The sequence below is a fragment of the Chelonia mydas genome, chromosome 10 (genome assembly GCF_015237465.2).
Source record: "Chelonia mydas isolate rCheMyd1 chromosome 10, rCheMyd1.pri.v2, whole genome shotgun sequence".
Taxonomy (NCBI): Eukaryota; Metazoa; Chordata; order Testudines; family Cheloniidae; genus Chelonia; species Chelonia mydas.
The window spans coordinates 68,920,234-68,936,910 of record NC_051250.2 but is presented as its reverse complement, the minus strand read 5'-3'; the positions used below and the strand labels follow the sequence as shown (position 1 = coordinate 68,936,910).

At 52.8% G+C, this 16,677-nt stretch overlaps 2 protein-coding genes across 2 annotated transcripts in view; one reads left to right on the top strand and one right to left on the bottom strand.

Annotated features, from left to right (window-relative positions):
- Window positions 1-16,677, top strand: part of ABHD2 (abhydrolase domain containing 2, acylglycerol lipase) — an 87,272-nt gene that overhangs the window by 62,733 nt on the left and 7,862 nt on the right. The window lies entirely within an intron of this gene.
- Window positions 1,398-16,406, bottom strand: RLBP1 (retinaldehyde binding protein 1). The gene is made up of 8 exons (XM_007060351.3): window positions 16,169-16,406; window positions 13,794-13,831; window positions 8,568-8,696; window positions 6,630-6,834; window positions 5,072-5,250; window positions 4,164-4,322; window positions 2,993-3,103; window positions 1,398-2,289 (listed from the first exon to the last, which is right to left on the bottom strand). The coding sequence occupies exons 2-8, from the start codon at window positions 13,803-13,805 to the stop codon at window positions 2,131-2,133; spliced, it is 954 nt and encodes a 317-aa protein (XP_007060413.2). The 5' UTR covers window positions 13,806-13,831; window positions 16,169-16,406; the 3' UTR covers window positions 1,398-2,130.

Sequence of the window (16,677 nt, the reverse complement as noted above, 5' to 3'; positions counted from 1 at the left end):
ACTGACCCGTTTGAGTCCAGTGCCAGTTCTTTCTCTGCTGAGGCACTGGCTTAATCCCAGCCTACGTCTGATTGTTTCCCTTTGCTGCACTGAGGTTTACGAGGTAATCTAGTCATTCAACTGAAAGTAGATGTGAACAGCCCTAAATGTCGAGAGGCCTTAAAATGGGGGCGGCATCCTAGCTAAGTGCCAAAAGACTTGCTACCTTCAGGCCCTTGAATCCTCTGCTGATGGGCATGTTATGAGCTCTGTACCTGCTTTGTGGGGAAACACCTTCCCACCCCCTGCAAGGGGCCCATGTTGCAGCATCACTGGCTTGGACTAGCTTGTGCTCTGCCACAGGTTGCTGGCTGTATGACCATGTGGCACAATGTCTTTGAGATTGCTGCAGATACCAATCCCCACAATGAACTGGCTGACGCAAATTGAAAGGGGAGTAGTGGCTTCTTACCTGCCTGCTCCTGGCTGCCCCAGCAGAGTTTTGGGCTGTACTAAACCCTAGCAGGCGTGATCCTGTAGTGCAAACCGGGTATCAGTAAAGTAATACAGAACCCCCAAGTCAGTTGACCACTGCCCCATCACCTCCTCAGGAATCCTGCCTGATGCTGATTCTGGGGCAGGTCTGGAGCTTGTATGCACAGATGTGCCGGGTGAATGGGTACTGTTGCTGGGGAAGGCTGATGTGCCCCAGCCCTCCCTGTTCAGACAGGCCCCATCCTCCCTGCAGCTTCAGAGCAGACATCCTGTTTGGTTTGAGTCTGAGCCAGTGCCCTGATGAATGGACCCCTTGTCGGCATCCTCCATCTCTAACCATTTCAGATGGGCCCCTGCAAATTAAGGGTACTGGTGTGTAGCTGGAGAGCTGAGAATGGGAGGAGGGAAGGAAAGAGGGATTGGGCTATAGCCACAGCTTAACTGTTAGAGGGTGACTATGAAGCCTTTGGACAGAGAGAAACTAGCTTTTCTCCAAGCCATGACTCTCTTCGGGCTCCTCTTGTGCTTGTTGCCTGGAGACCAATGAAGTCAAAGGGCCCATGATTAAGACTCTTAGTAGTCTGCTGGAGAAGGGAGAATAGGGAACTCGGGCTCCATGGCACATTCCAGCCTTGGCCTCTCCAGTGAGAAGGGCTGTCAGCACCACTGGTGGGGGTGCTAGCATCAAGGACGCTCCACTGGCTGTTCCTGATGCAGCCTGTGTCCCTTCTGCTGCCCCAGCTCTCCTGGCATCATTGGAGGAAGGTGGAGTGCTATCTGCATCCTCTCCTCCTGGGCACAACCTTTCACTAACCCTTAGAAACACCAGGGCATCTAGCCTCTTCCTGGCCATCAGTGACACTCCTCGGCCCATTTATGTGCAGTCCCTGCCCCTCCAATGCAAAGGGACCCAAAGCATCCCAGCTGTTGAGCACTTTATTTCTCTGTGTACAGATTTCAAACAGCACCTCTTGGGGCTCTCCTGCGATGATGGACTCTGGCTGTGTCATCCACACAGTTGCACGTGATGCTCGGCGCTCTCTCTCTCCACTACCAGGGCCTGTCCTACTGCTTTCCCCCCACACTGCTTCCCTTCCTCAGCTGTAGCCACCTGTCACTAGCAAGGCCTCCAAGTACGCTGCTTTGGATGGGCAAATACTGGCCTTAGAGATCTGCTTTCCCACTGCCTCTCACCCTCACAAGCCAGGCCAGCAAGCACAAGGAAAGGCAGGCACTTTGCAACTACTACACTACCCAGGCTGGAGGCTAGCAGGGGAGCAGCCATGGTCCAGTGTTCAGGTGTGGGGAGGGGTTAAGCAGTGGTAGTTCTGATTGCCTCTTCCAAGCAGCCTGACCCTCTCTTTCCCCATTCAGTTGCTGCTCTATCCTCTCCTAGCAGTTTCAGGGCGTACTATGGAGCAGGCCATTTATGGGTTGCTTTCCCTGATGGACAACTGGAGAGAGAAGATCCTTCCCAAGACTCAGGGCAGCAGGCCCTGCTGCCTTGTGGGAGTTTGGACGGGTAAAGAGCATGCGTGGAGGTACGCACCCAGAGTTTATCATCACAAGTGGTCATGTGATCAATGCTACAGTAAGGGGGTGGTTAAAGGGCCACCTCTAGTCCTATTGTATAGGGAAGCAGGGAGGGGATCTGCTTTATAGAGCCGTGTCTTCAGCTTCGATCTGAGGCCCGAAAAGCTTCTCAGCAATGGCTTTGCCATCATATTTGGGCAGGTTACCACCAAAATCTGCTGGCAGGATGTCAGCATCGATCTCCTGGTAGAAGGACTCCAGCTCCTCCCCATGCACAAAGACCTGGAGTGAGATGGGAAGGAGGGACACAGAGCTGAGCACAGCCACGAGCACAGGGGCTTTCAGACACACAGAGGGGAGCACATCCTCCTCGACAGCATGCCCCAGTCCTGAGGAAGCCAGATGATGCCAGTTGGATGGCTGGCGTAGGCCCTCAGCAGACTAACCATGAGCCGCCCAAACAGCTCTTCCTTGAGGGGCACTGCAAGCTTATCTTCCCAGCTGGTCCCCAAATGAAACAGCAGCGGGGGTGATCTTAGCACTGTCATCCACCTGGGCATGGTGAGCCAAATGCAGTGAGCAGGTGCCCCCACCACTTCATACACCCCTCTGTGTTCGACCCATTTTCCTACAGGGCCCTGTCCGTGCATACCTGCCAGTCCTGCACCCTGGCATTGCTGGGAAGAGCTCAGTAAAACCCTAACTACGGGCAACACTACAGCTCAATGGGAGGTCGATAAACCAGGTTTGAGCATGTTTATCCATTTAGCCATTGACTGCGTTTCTCTCATTGTCTGGCAGACTGGCATCAGCAGAGTCCACCCAGGAGCAGAGAAGCCATTAGGCAGAGAAGCAAAAGACATCACTTTATCCCTTGGGTTTTCTTTGCTTTGTCCTGATTTGGGTCAGAGCCTTTGTGTTCCCTGGTCCCACCCCTCTCTGCATCTGCAAGGACAGTTCATGCTGGCCCTTCCCCCACACTCACCCTCTCCAGGAGTTTGCTCTTCAGGAAAGGTTTGACCACGTTGTAGGTGGTGGTGAAATACCAAGGCTGGTGGATGAAGTGAATAGCCTTGAATCGAGCTGGGAAGGAGTCCTACAGATCCCAAACCCATACAAAGAGTGTTACATGGGCAGCGTGGGCATGCCAAGAAAGCAGAATGCAGGCGGGGCAAGGCAGCCGTGGCATAGGTGGAAAAAGTCACCGGAGATGGGCTATTTCTTTCCTCCTCTCCTCCTTTTCCCATCACCCCATTCCCTGTTAAAACCCCACTTCTTGCAACCATCTTGAGGGCCCTTTTGTGTTACCCTACTACTGAGGGCTGTGCATCCTCTTCTGCCACCGTGCAAAGCCAATTGTGTGCTAAGGCGTTGCTAGGCAGCAGTAGCACCTCAAGGTCCACAGGAGAAATACCTCCCTACAATCTAGTTCTCCTGGCGGGAGCTGCCGGAACCCCCTCTCTTTGGTCTTATTCCAAGAGCACAGGATCAGCCAAATTCTGGGTGTGAATCTTTGTCCGGCCCAACTAGTATCTCACTGGGGAGAATGGTGGGGGTGGACCTTGTGCATGGGACAGGACATCAGCCAGCGAACACGGTAGGGGATGGTGACTTCACTTTCAGAAATAACTTTTTGGTGGGGCTGAGGGCTGAGAAGATGGTCTTGCGGAATGATGCCAACCACGCTTGCGCTGCCAAGCAGGGCAAAGAGCAGCCCAGGGAATGCCACGTCTGCTAGGTGGAGCTGCATCTTCACAGGAATTATGAACTTCTAATGAACCCATGACTAGGGTACCATTTCTGGCTTCAGACTCCCTCTGCAATGTGCTGCTTTCAGCAAGGATGTTTGCATCAGCCAGCGAGTCTTGGCTGCCCAGTGTAGTCCCTGCAGGGAGCCAGTACTGAATGATGAGAGCTCCAGTAGGCACAACTGTACTAGTAAGATCCATATCTACATAAAGGCATTTTCTATACCTAAAATACCTTAGTGCTGCTATCCTTGGCTTATCCCCTCCCTGGGCCAGGTGAACGCCTCATGGCCCTGCAGATTCCACAGGGTTCATTTGCCACTGCTTTGAGACCCATCTCCGATGGGCAACCTAAGCCTGTATCCCCCTCTTGTTGCCTACATGGGGGTAGCAGAGGGATAGCTTCACCTGCAGCATATCCACCATCTTCTTGAGTTCGGAGGGTTTGATGCCAGACGCCTGCTGCATGGTGAAGCCCTTGAAGTTCTCAATGATGCAGAGTCCGTTGATCTGGGTCTCTTCGTTCTCCAGCAGCTTCTCTAAGATAACGCAATATGCGCGAAGAATCTGAGCCAGAGGAAGAGAGACAGAGGTCATTAACATGCAAGTGCAAGGGCCTGGCCAGGTCCAGCCATTATGGATCCCCTAGCATATTTCCCCAGAATCGGAGTGTTATCCCCAACATCCTGTTCAAGTTCCAGCTCTGCCAATGATATTCTGCCTGCCTGAATTCTCCAGGTTTCTGCCTCACTTCTTATCCACATTATGCGGTGTTGCTGTGTGCTGTTAAACAGCTGCCCTATTCCACCCTAGAGGCTGGTGCATTTCAGTGCTACATGAGCGATTCCCATAAATACAATTGGGTACCATATGAATCAAGATGGGTCAAGAGAACGTGTAAGTTACACAGTGCAGACTCGTCTCACCTGCTGAGTGTGTTTGGGCAGGTCCCTTCCCCTCTCTGTATAATAGGGATAGCAATAGTGACCTTGCTTTGTAAAGTACTCCGAGTTCTGCTGATGAAACGTGCCATCTGAATTCTAAGTGTTGTTAGCACTGTGACACCTGCTTCTTATGGCCTGTGGAGCGTGTTCAGGGTTCCCTTGGGCTGGAACATGCTCTAGCCATGCAAGCAGAGATATTACTTAGTAACATCAAGCCTGGGGGAAATAGCTTTGCTTAGACCTTGATCCCCAGAATGGGAGGGGTGGGACCCCCTGCTCTAACTGAGGGAAAGAGGAGCCCGGGATCGGATACCCCTGGGAGCGCATGGGGAGTGGAGCTCTGACATGTCCGAGCAGCACAGCTGAGCTGACCTCGTCAAAAGTGATCTCTTCGTAGTCCCAGTTCTCAATGTTGAAGAGCATCACCACTCGGCCGTATTTGTCCCTGCTGGCCAGGATGCCGGGGTAGCCAGCCTCGATGGTGCTGCGCACGGCCTCGGGCGTCAGGTTATCAAAGAGCTCTGGATACTGCTGGCGGAAGTTTACATAGCCTGGAGTCAGCAAGAGAGAGAGTGTATGCCAAGGTCCGGGATGAGAACAAATTCCCTTCCCAATGTCAGCGCCGGGACCGGGCCCTACCCGCAAGCAGCTTGCACTGCGATGAGTGAAGGGCCAAGGAGTCTGGTTCTAGCTGCTGCTGGATCTTGTGTGTTCCCAATGCAGAATAAGGTGTGGTTTTGGACTGCACAAAGGCCCACGCCCAGAGCTCCAGTCAGGCCTGGTTCATGTCAGCCACAAGAGGTTGGAGCACCCTAAACTCGCTGCACAAGTGAATGGTACTCCACAGGGCAAAGGGGAATCTACTAGCTGCAGTCAGGGCAGTGCCACACTCCACTCAGATGAGATTCAGAAGTACCACCCAGCACAGAACGTTACCCTTCTTTCCTGCTTGGTACCCAAGGATCTTGAAGGTACCCGGTTTGAGACCAGCACAGCTAAAAACCTGCTCCAGCCTGACACATCACAGCTCTCCCCAGCTGGGAGCCACAGTTGTCCTTCCCTGGCAGCATATTACCCCTCCTCATCTCGAGAGCCCCAGCTGACACCCCCATGTCCCTCCTCAGTCTCGGGAGCCTGATCAGTGATTTTGATGGTGTAGGTTGTTTCATTCCTCCGCTGCTGGGTGACTCGCTGCACCCTCCCATAGCCAGCCCCGCCCCCAGCCCCACTTTTCCTGGCATCCTGTAGCCATTAAAGACTGTCAGGCATGAAATGAGGAAACTCGCCCTGGGAAAATGCCAATGGACAAAGTGCCTCCCTTGCCAGCGGCTTCTGCTTATCTTCCACTCCACTGCCACTAATTACGGCCTCGTTATCCCAGACACAGAAACAAAGGAGCCTGGAGCCAGAGCCAAGGCCTTTGTGGCCACCTCAGTCTGGGGCCACCTTTCCATCTCCCCCTTCCCTCCACCCCAACCTGTCTCGGCAGGTCAGCACACAGAGATGCTTCAGTTGTCACTGCCTGTTGGAAACCTAGGGCAAGAGCTCCCAGAGGAGCTGAGCACCTCACTGCTCCTGCCTGCCCCACACTGGCCTCACCTGCCCCTCTGGCATCATCTGCTTACCCCACAACCTCCAGTCCTTTCGCCCACCTCTTATCTTCTCCCCTTACATCATTCTTACACCTGGACCCTGGCAGCAGCCGGATACACTGGGGCAAATGGGGACATCAGCTCCACTCCGCAGGGTGTAAGACGCTGGGGATGGATGCTGCATGGAGCCCTATGTCTTACTTGACAGCAGGCCTGGGGTGGGACATGGGCTACTGTTGATGGAAGGGGGATATGGATCTGCCCACATGAGCGGGGGGTGCCCTTGCCCCCAGCTTGGGGACTAGGGAAGGTTAGTGGAGAGGAAGGGAGCGCTCCACCTTTCAGTAGGTCATAAGCTCTGTTGACGTCGAACTTGCGGGCGCGGATGAAGCGAAGAAAGAAGGAGTCATCCTTTCCTGTCACCTTCTCCGCCACCGCCTTGCACGCCTCCTCGCCCCCACTGCCTCTCTCACGCACCAGCTCCCGGAGCTCCTTCACAGCCAACTCCCGCTTCTCCTCTGTCTCATTCAGCTCGTCCTTTGCCTAGGGCAGGGTGGAAGGAGACAGGCGCCTGATGCAGCAGTAGCACTGCTTAGAGGGAGCGAGGCTCCCGGACCCATGACTGCACGGCCAGAACACAGGGCCTCCTGCCCCCGTAGCGCAGGCCCCTGCTGAAGACTTCATGTGCCATTTACTGCTGCTTTACTGGCCCCCAGACTCTCCTGCTTCCGCTGCAGGAGAGACCAGGCCTACCAGCCTGTGCAGTCACCCTAGGCCCAGGGGCTCTGTCAGGGCCCTGGCCTCCAAGCCTCCCATGAGGGACTGACTCATCACCTGCATTAGTAGCAGCTGCAAGAGGAGTTAGCTTCAGATGCCTGAGCACCAAGAGGCGGTTTTAGGTTTGACATTAGTGAGGGGCTAAGATACTGCTCATGAAATGGATAACTGGCCGCAGCCAGGCAGAGCAGAGTCGGGCTGTGCAGACCCTCCTCTCGCTGCTCTTTGAATGCCCTTCTGATTCACCTAATCTAGCCAAACGGGTTTCCATGGCACCTCAGTCCTGCCTTAAAGCACCTTCGCAGCCCCACATCTCTGCTGTCCCAGTCTTGGGATTCCACCCCGCCCTGCTGATTCCCCTCCAGCCTGCCTTGTACCCCCCCACACCCCCCTGCTCTCATTACTCGCCTTTCTTGAGTATTATCAGATTGCGCAAAGACGTCTGCTCCCCATTTGCCTGTGTGACCCTGTGCTGGTTAGAGCAGTGTTGCTCTCCAGTCCGGCAGACCTTGGCTCTGCTCTGGGATGGAGGATTTGGGACAGTGTCTCTGCCTTGCTTGGCAGATTCCATGTCATCGCCTGGCCTGTTCTCTGTGAGTTGGCCTGTGAGCTGTTGGCCACATCACTCCTCGAGACCCAGATTATGGAGGAGGGCAGCTGTGCCAGTGTCACTGTAGGGGCTTGGTGTCCATCTCTCATCCTTAAATGAGGCTCCTGTGAGGAAGCTTCCAGACCTGCTCCCTCAGACAAAGGATCCATTGGAGAGATTTCCTCTGAGGTCAGAGCAGATTAATCCCCTTCCTCACTCTGCTGGAGGGGACACATCCTACACCCCACAACTAAGCCTTATCCCCTTCCTCTATTATACCTCCCCTCTGCCTCCTTGTGGCTGAGACTTAGCCACCTGCCTCCCCCATACACTTGTCCCCTCCTCTCTCACTATCCGATGGGTTCATTTGTGGGGGGCAGCCTGTTCACACACCCCCAGAAACACTGCAAAGGGGTTGCATGTATCCCCTGGCAGGGATGGGGTTAAAGCTCCTCCCCAGACAACCATCTCTCCCTGGGGGCTCCTGGCAAGGAGCCTGAGGAGCCTCATTAGCAGGCAGCCGAGTGGCAGGGGGTGGGGTACAAACCCCAGAGGAAGAGGCAGCCATGCAAATATATTGTATACAGCCCAGCCAGCCAGAGAAAGGCACTCTGCCCCGGCTGGGTGCTCAGTGGCATCTAGTGGCCAGCATGGTCAGCAGCCTCGTGGAGGTGGGGAATGACTAGGGTCTTGTCTGAGTAATGGAAGCAATGTGAGGCTGGGAACATTGATAGGTAGCAGTGGACGATGAGCAGAGGCAGAGGCTCAGCCTCAGATGGTTCAAAGGAGAATCCTTCCTGTTCCCATCTCCTTGGTACCTCCTGCCCCCTCACTTGCTCCCCACCCCCTGGTATGTGACCTCCCCGTGGGCCTGGCTTTCCTGCCCCTTCTCCCATGCTGTGGCTCTCACCTTCTGAATGGTGTGTGGGGGGACTTTGTCACACTTTCCAAAGATGGGGCCATGGTCCTTAGTGGTGAGTCGCTCGAGTTTGGTGCGAAGGGCTTGCTCCTCCTCGGAGACGATCCGGAACGTTCCAGTCTGGGACCAAAACCACAGCTCGATGAGAAGACATTGCCAGGCTCGCCAGGCCCAGGCTGGGGCTGTTCATGCAGTGAGCCCTGAGAGCAGAGATGCCTACTGTGCCCACGGCAACACCTGAGATGCCAGCTCCCTGCGCTGACTTATCCAGCAAAAGTAACAGGGTCGCCCTGGGAGTCGCGGGGGGGCTCCCTTGGGCTGGGGGAGGTAATGGGGTCCGTGTTGGGGTCAGCAAGGGGAGGGCTCCCTCAGGCTGGGGGAGGTAATGGGGTCTGTGTTGGGGTCAGCAGGGGGACGGCTCCCTCAGACTGTAAGAAGTGTCAGGTCTCGGTTCTGGTTTATATGGGGAAAGAGGTTGCAATGGGACCTGTGTCAGGGTTTGACAGGGAGAAGGTTCCCTCTGCCATTGTGTTTTGGCTCCTGCACTTATCATGGGCTGACGGAATAAATCTAGTTTATATTTGAAAGACGCCTTCAAGCTCATGAGGTTGGCAAATGCCTTTACTCTGTGCACACAAATCCCCCATTAACACATGCGATCACCCGGGCAAATGGCATGGTGCGATTTTTGTGGGTGCCTTTGAGGAAACCCTGAGGAAACGTGGTCCTTGCTGTCTCACCATGAGCCACAGGAGCTGCTCAGAGAACACACATGGCCAGCTATGAGAGACTTGGTAGTGCTGCCACCCAAAAGTGTCCCCTTCTGTCCTCTTCCAGCTCTATGGAGAATGGGGGTGGGGGTCTGACTGTTAGCTCAGGAAACAGAAGGTGCGGGTGACACCCAGGAAGTGTGGGGGAGAGGAAGGCAGGAGGATGGGAGAAGCGAATAGGATTGGAGGGAAGCAGGGGAAGGAATTTGGCAGTGTGTGACCTCCAGAAGAAGAAAGGGGAGTGTCCATGTACCAGCAACGCAGATACAGGTAAGCAACCGTTTTCATGTTCTCTCCACAGGTACTAATGCGGAGAGTGGACTAGATGATACATCTGAGGGAAGGGAACAGAAGGAAACTCCGCCGATTGGAAGGCATGAGATGCACTGTCCTAGGGATGGGGGTTCTATGACCACCGCTCCCAAGAGAAGGAGGCGAGTGGTGGTGGTCGGGGACTCTCTCCTCAGGGGGACTGAGTGATCTATCTGCCACCCCGACCAGGAAAACCGGGAAGTCTGCTGCTTGCCAGGAGCTAGGATTCACGATGTGACGGAGAGACTGCCAAGACTCATCAAGCCCTCGGATCGCTACCCCTTCCTGCTTCTCCATGTGGGCACCAATGATACTGCTAAGAATGACCTTGAGCGGATCACTGCAGACTACGTGGCTGTGGGAAGAAGGATAAAGGAGTTTGAGGCGCAAGTGGTGTTCTTGTCCATCCTACCCGTGGAAGGAAAAGGCCTAGGTAGAGACCGTCCAATCGTGGAAGTCAACGAATGGCTACACAGGTGGTGTCGGAGAGAAGGCTTTGGATTCTTTGACCATGGGATGGTGTTCCAAGAAGGAGGAGTGCTAGGCAGAGATGGGCTCCACCTAATGAAGAGAGGGAAGAGCATCTTCGCAAGCAGGGTGGCTAACCTAGTGAGGAGGGCTTTAAACCAAGTTCACCGGGGGAAGGAGACCAAAGCCCTGAGGTAAGTGGGGAAGTGGGATACCAGGAGGAAGCACGAGCAGGAGAGCGCGAGAGGGGAGGGCTCCTGCCTCATACTAAGAAAGCAGGACAAACAGTAAGTTATCTCAAGTGCCTATACACAAATGCAAGTAGCCTGGGAAACAAGCAGGGAGAACTGGAAGTCCTGGCACAGTCAAGGAATTATGATGTGATTGGAATAACAGAGACTTGGTGGGATAACTCACATGACTGGAGTACTGTCATGGATGGATATAAACTGTTCAGGAAGGACAGGCAGGGCAGAAAAGGTGGGGGAGTTGCATTGTATGTATGAGAGCAGTATGACTGCTCAGAGCTCCTGTATGAAACTGCAGAAAAACCTGAGAATCTCTGGATTAAGTTTAGAAGTGTGAGCAACAAGGGTGATGTCGTGGTGGGAGTCTGCTATAGACCACCGGACCAGGGGGATGAGGTGGACGAGACTTTCTTCTGGCAACTAACAGAAGTTACTAGATCACAGGCCCTGTTTCTCATGGGAGACTTCAATCACCCTGATATCTGCTGGGAGAGAAATACAGCAGTGCACAGACAATCCAGGAAGTTTTTGGAAAGTATAGGGGACAATTTCCTGGTGCAAGTGCTGGAGGAACCAAGTAGGGGCAGAGCTCTTCTTGACCTGCTGCTCACAAACCGGGAAGAATTAGTAGGGGAAGCAAAAGTGGATGGGAACCTGGGAGACAGTGACCATGCGATGGTCGAGTTCAGGATCCTGACACAAGGAAGAAAGGAGAGCAGCAGAATACGGACCCTGGACTTCAGAAAAACAGACTTTGACAACCTCAGGGAACTGATGGGCAGGATCCCCTGGGAGAATAACATGAAGGGGAAAGGAGTCCAGGAGAACTGGCTGTATTTTAAAGAATCCTTATTGAGGTTGCAGGGACAAACCATCCCGATGTGTAGAAAGAATAGTAAATATGGCAGGTGACCAGCTTGGCTTAACAGTGAAATCCTTGCTGATCTTAAACACAAAAAAGAAGCTTACAAGAAGTGGAAGATTGGACAAATGACCAGGGAGGAGTATAAAAATATTGCTCAGGCATGCAGGAGTGAAATCAGGAAGGCCAAATCACACTTGGAGTTGCAGCTAGCAAGAGATGTTACGAGTAACAAGAAGGGTTTCTTCAGGTATGTTAGCAACAAGAAGAAAGTCAAGGAAAGTGTGGGCCCCTTACTGAATGAGGGAGACAACCTAGTGACATAGAATGTGGAAAAAGCTAATGTACTCAATGCTTTTTTTGCCTCTGTCTTCATGAACAAGGTCAGCTCCCAGACTACTGCACTGGGCAGCACAGCATGGGGAGGAGGTGACCAGCCCTCTGTGGAGAAAGAAGTGGTTAGGGACTATTTAGAAAAGCTGGACGAGCAAAAGTCCATGGGGCCAGATGCGCTGCATCCGAGAGTGCTAAAGGAGTTGGCGGATGTGATTGCAGAGCCGTTGGCCATTATCTTTGAAAACTCATGGCGATCAGGGGAGGTCCCGGATGACTGGAAAAAGGCTAATGTAGTGCCCATCTTTAAAAAAGGGAAGAAGGAGGATCCTGGGAACTACAGGCCAGTCAGCCTCACCTCAGTCCCTGGTAAAATCATGGAGCAGGTCCTCAAGGAATCAATTCTGAAGCACTTAGAGGAGAGGAAAGTGATCAGGAACAGTCAGCATGGATTCACCAAGGGCAAGTCATGCCTGACTAATCTAATTGCCTTCTATGACGAGATAACTGGTTCTGTGGATGAGGGGAAAGCAGTGGACGTGTTGTTCCTTGACTTTAGCAAAGCTTTTGACACGGTCTCCCACAGTATTCTTGCTAGCAAGTTAAAGAAATATGGGCTGCATGAATGGACTATAAGGTGGATAGAAAGCTGGCTAGATTGTCGGGCTCAAAGGGTACTGATCAATCGCTCCATGTCAACTTGGCAGCTGGTATCAAGTGGAGTGCCCCAAGGGTCGGTTCTGAGGCCAGTTTTCTTCAATATCTTCATTAATGATCTGGGGGATGGCGTGGATTGCACCCTAAGCAAGTTTGCAGATGACACTAAACTGGGAGGAGGGTAGGGATAGGATATCGAAGGACCTAGACAAATTAGAGGATTGGGCCAAAAGAAATCTGATGAGGTTCAACAAGGACAAGTGCAGAGTCCTGCACTTGGGACAGAAGAATCCCATGCATCGCTACAGACTAGGGACCGAACGGCTAGGCAGCAGTTCTGCAGAAAAGGACCTAGGGGTTACAGTGGACGAGAAGCTGGATATGAGTCAACAGTGTGCCCTTGTTGCCAAGAAGGCCAATGACATTTTGGGATGTATTAGTAGGGGCATTGCCAGCAGATTGAGGGACGTGATCGTTCCCCTCTATTCGACATTGGTGAGGCCTCATCTGGAGTACCGTGTCCAGTTTTGGGCCCCACACTACAAGAAGGATGTGAAAAAATTGGAAAGCGTTCCGCGGAGGGCAACAAAAATGATTAGGGGACTGGAACACATGACTTATGAGGAGAGGCTGAGGGAACTGGGATTGTTTAGTCTGTGGAAGAGAAGAATGAGGTGGGATTTGATAGCTGCTTTCAACTACCTGAAAGGGGGTTCCAAAGAGGATGGATCTAGACTGTTCTCAGTGGTAGCAGATGACAGAACGAGGAGTAGTGGTCTCAAGTTGCAGTGGGGGAGGTTTAGGTTGCATATTAGGAAAAACTTTTTCACTAGGAGGATGGTGAAGCACTGGAATGCGTTACCTAGGGAGGTGGTGGAATCTCCTTCCTTAGAGGTTTTTAAGGTCAGGCTTGACAAAGCCCTGGCTTGGATGATTTAGTTGGGGATTGGTCCTGCTTTGAGCAGGGGTTGGACTAGATGACCTCCTGAGATCCCTTCCAACCCTGGTATTCTATGATTCTAAGGAACTGAGCTTCCTGATGGCTGGAACTGTAGGCTGTAAAGTAAGAGAAGAAATGGGCCTGGAAGGCACCTAGGCAGACAGCATGTTCTCACACAGTCATTGCAGCAGGATGCCAGCCCGTGGGACTTTTCCAGCCTGCTAGATGTTGCACTCTACTGCACTAAGATATTTCGATAGCTTCCATTGCGTGTGAGCTCACGATTGGTGCAGCGAACACCGTGTAAATACCTGCATGGCAAGCCACTAGATCACTGCCCTGACCATTCAGAATAGCATCAGTTTGTGTGTGTGTGCCCATTAACATCAATGCTGAGCCAACCTGACTGCCAACCTTATATCCCTGCACCTAGCTGGCTGAGAAACTGGGGAGTGAGGTTGTTGTGCACATCACCTGGGCCTGGCACTGTGGAAAAGGAATGTTTACAGCTCAGCTGGCTTTCCCCAGCTCTGTGAGTGAATGGAGGGCAATGGCCCGTTCTTGGCCCGAGTTCCCTGTTAGTGCAGGGGAGGGGACGGTGCAGAACTGAACAATGGAAGTACTCACTATTGCAGACATGCTGCTTCCTTATCGTCCACTGGACACTGAAAGAGATAAGGAAGAATCCCACATTAACACTAGCTGGGGAAGCATTTCTAAAGCTTTCCCCTGCCCCAACACCAGCCAGGAAGCTGTGCCCTGGCCTGAACTCACCCCACCTGCTCTCCAGCTCTACAGGAGTCAGGAGAAGGGGTGGAGAATTTGTCTGGAGATGGGATGTAAATGGGATTCGCCATCAGATGCCCACCCTCCCCTTCACTTAATTCAGATAATAATTAATGCCACCTTCTGTCCATGGAACTCAAGCGGTTTTATAAATATTAAGGTTAACGTTTGCCAAAATAGCCTTGCAATTTGGGTGTCTTTATTCTGACTCCCGGGGACTGATTTTTCAGGGATGCTGAGGACTCCCAGCCCCTATCTGGGGTTTTGGCAAACTGTATTCTGAGCAATAAGGAGGTCTCAGTGGGCATCACCACAGACCCCCTGAGCTCAGTCAGTTAGGTTCTATCTTGTTCATTCATGGAAGACAGAAACACCTAGTTCCATTGTGGTCAGGAAGCAGATGGAGGGATTCCGTGCAGCACGGCTGGTACCAGTGCACGGAGCCAGCTGAGAATTTCATCTGGCAACCAGTCCATAAAGGATCTGGTGAGAGTCACTTTGGCTGTGGAATACTCTAAGCCAGAGGCACCTGATGAAGGTTAGACGGGGCATGGATCAGCGTTCATGTCTTGCTCCCCGTCAGTACTCGGCCTGGGCTGGGGAAGCTAATGATACAACCAGCGGACCAAATTTGGTGATGAATCCACCTGAGCTACGTTTTGCATACACTAAGAAGAAAGTCAGATTGTCCGAGAGAGGTTTCTGGTGGAGGTTTCACGCAGCTCTGTGGTGCCTCCATAAAGCTAGAAGAGTCTTTCCAGGATGGCCAGTTTAATGTCTTGTGCTGCCAGCGTTGCCTGGTAGGGTTGGACAATTCCCAGAAAGGTGCCTTCCCACTTCTAATTCTCTACTTGACTCCATGGCTCCCTGTTCTCTAATTCAAGGGTTACAGCTGGTCCGCAAGAGTCTTTGCAGGGACATGAAGAGGAAAGCACAGAACCCCCTACTGTAATCTGAGGCGGTATCTTGAGTTCATGCTTTTGTTGTGAGAGCAGCTCTCGAGACCTGCCTGAAGTTTTATGAAGAGCAACAATATGTTCTATTCTATCAAGCTCTTAATCCCAAAGGACCCAGAGTGCTTTCCAAACTATGGACCTACTTCTTGACTTTGCTGGGGCTGCACAAGTATAAGTGGGAGAAGAACTTGCCCCTCTATCTAGGAATCATTTCATCCCCCATTGACAAGCAGGTATTTCTGTTCTGGAGTACCCTACACAGTGCTGCCAGTCACCTGGATCCTGAACTGCTGAACCTCCTGCTATTCCCATCCTGAGCCCTTCACTCAGCTCTGTTCTTGGACCTCAAACCACTGGACAGCAAAAAAACATAGCATCTCTTCCATGCATGATCCACTTTTTCAGGTAGAGGTTCCTCAATCCTCTGACAGGCAGATGCATCTGTTCCCCCTTATTGCCCAAATCCTAGCTGTGAAGGATCCTGTTTGAATGCACCAGACAGAAAATAATTCTCCTTGATCAACTTCCACCCACAGACAGTAGGACTCCTTTCATCATGCTTGTTGCCCAGCTCCCTGTTCCCTCCCGGAGGTGGGTTGATGTTTCTGCTTGACTTGACATTCAAGTCCTTTTTTGGAAAGTCAGATCCATTTCCACAGCGGGACCAGAGGTGGTGTTACTGAGGCTATCATATGGGCTGGGAAGAACCAGCAGGGAGAGTTCTGAATGGAGAAACAGATCTTCACTCCTGAGAACCCAAATGCCCTGTTCCCAAAGCTCCCAGGAGCAGCTGCAGGTAACTCAAGCACTAATGAGCAGCCCAAATGGGCAGCCACTAAAGGCGGCTGTTTGTCAACACACAACAGGGAGGATGAGCTGCAAACGTGAAGGTCTCCGCCAAGCTCCTCTGAGCAGCTTCTGCTGCAGGAGGGAGACTGGCAGGTTGGCAGCAGCACTGCATGGGGCTCTCCATCCTGTAGGACCCCCAGTCCCTCCTGTCAGTGAAGCCAGTCTCTCTAGAGCTGTTTAGATCAAAGCCACTCAGTCCATTACAGAGCTTTCCCCCTGCCCATTGTCTATCAGGCTGGGAAGGGAAGGAAGGGGAGCGTCTTGCTCAGGGCATTTCAAACTACAACTGGACTAAGCCCTGGAGAACTGGCTGTAGGGACCAATCCTGGGTTGGCCCCCAGGAGCAAGTAGGGGGCCTGGTTTAACATCTCTGTTACTACGAGCCTGAGCCGCAGAGTCCCGAATACTTACCGGGCTGAGAGAAGCCAAACCGTCCTGGAGGGGTCAGCGTGTGCAGTTGGGGGGCAGTGGAGAGGAGACCTGACACAGACAGCGAGGGAGTGAGCAGGGCCGGAGTGGAGCAGGGGGAAACCCAGGCGAAAGCTTTGTAGAGTCACCAGGTTGGGATTAGGCCGTCACAAGGCATCACTCACAGCGGCTTTTTAATTAAGTCCGCTCAAAACAGGCAAGAGACCCCATTAAAAAATACAAAAGGCAGATGAGGAGTGGGAGGGGGAAAGCAAGTGGCCTCTTGGCTGGCGGGGGAGGGGGGCGGAGAGAGGGGGGAGCCAGTGGGATCTTGGGCCGATTAGTGAAGTATAAAAGCTTCTTATTGTGTAACTGGGCCTTGCTCATTAGCGTTCAGCAGCGTGGAAAGCGGAGTCGGGGGCAGAGGAAGTGGGCAGAGTGCCACTCCCCGCTCCTGCAAAAACTCCCTCTGTGTGCTCTAATGCAGAGAGACATGGCTCCATGACAGCGAT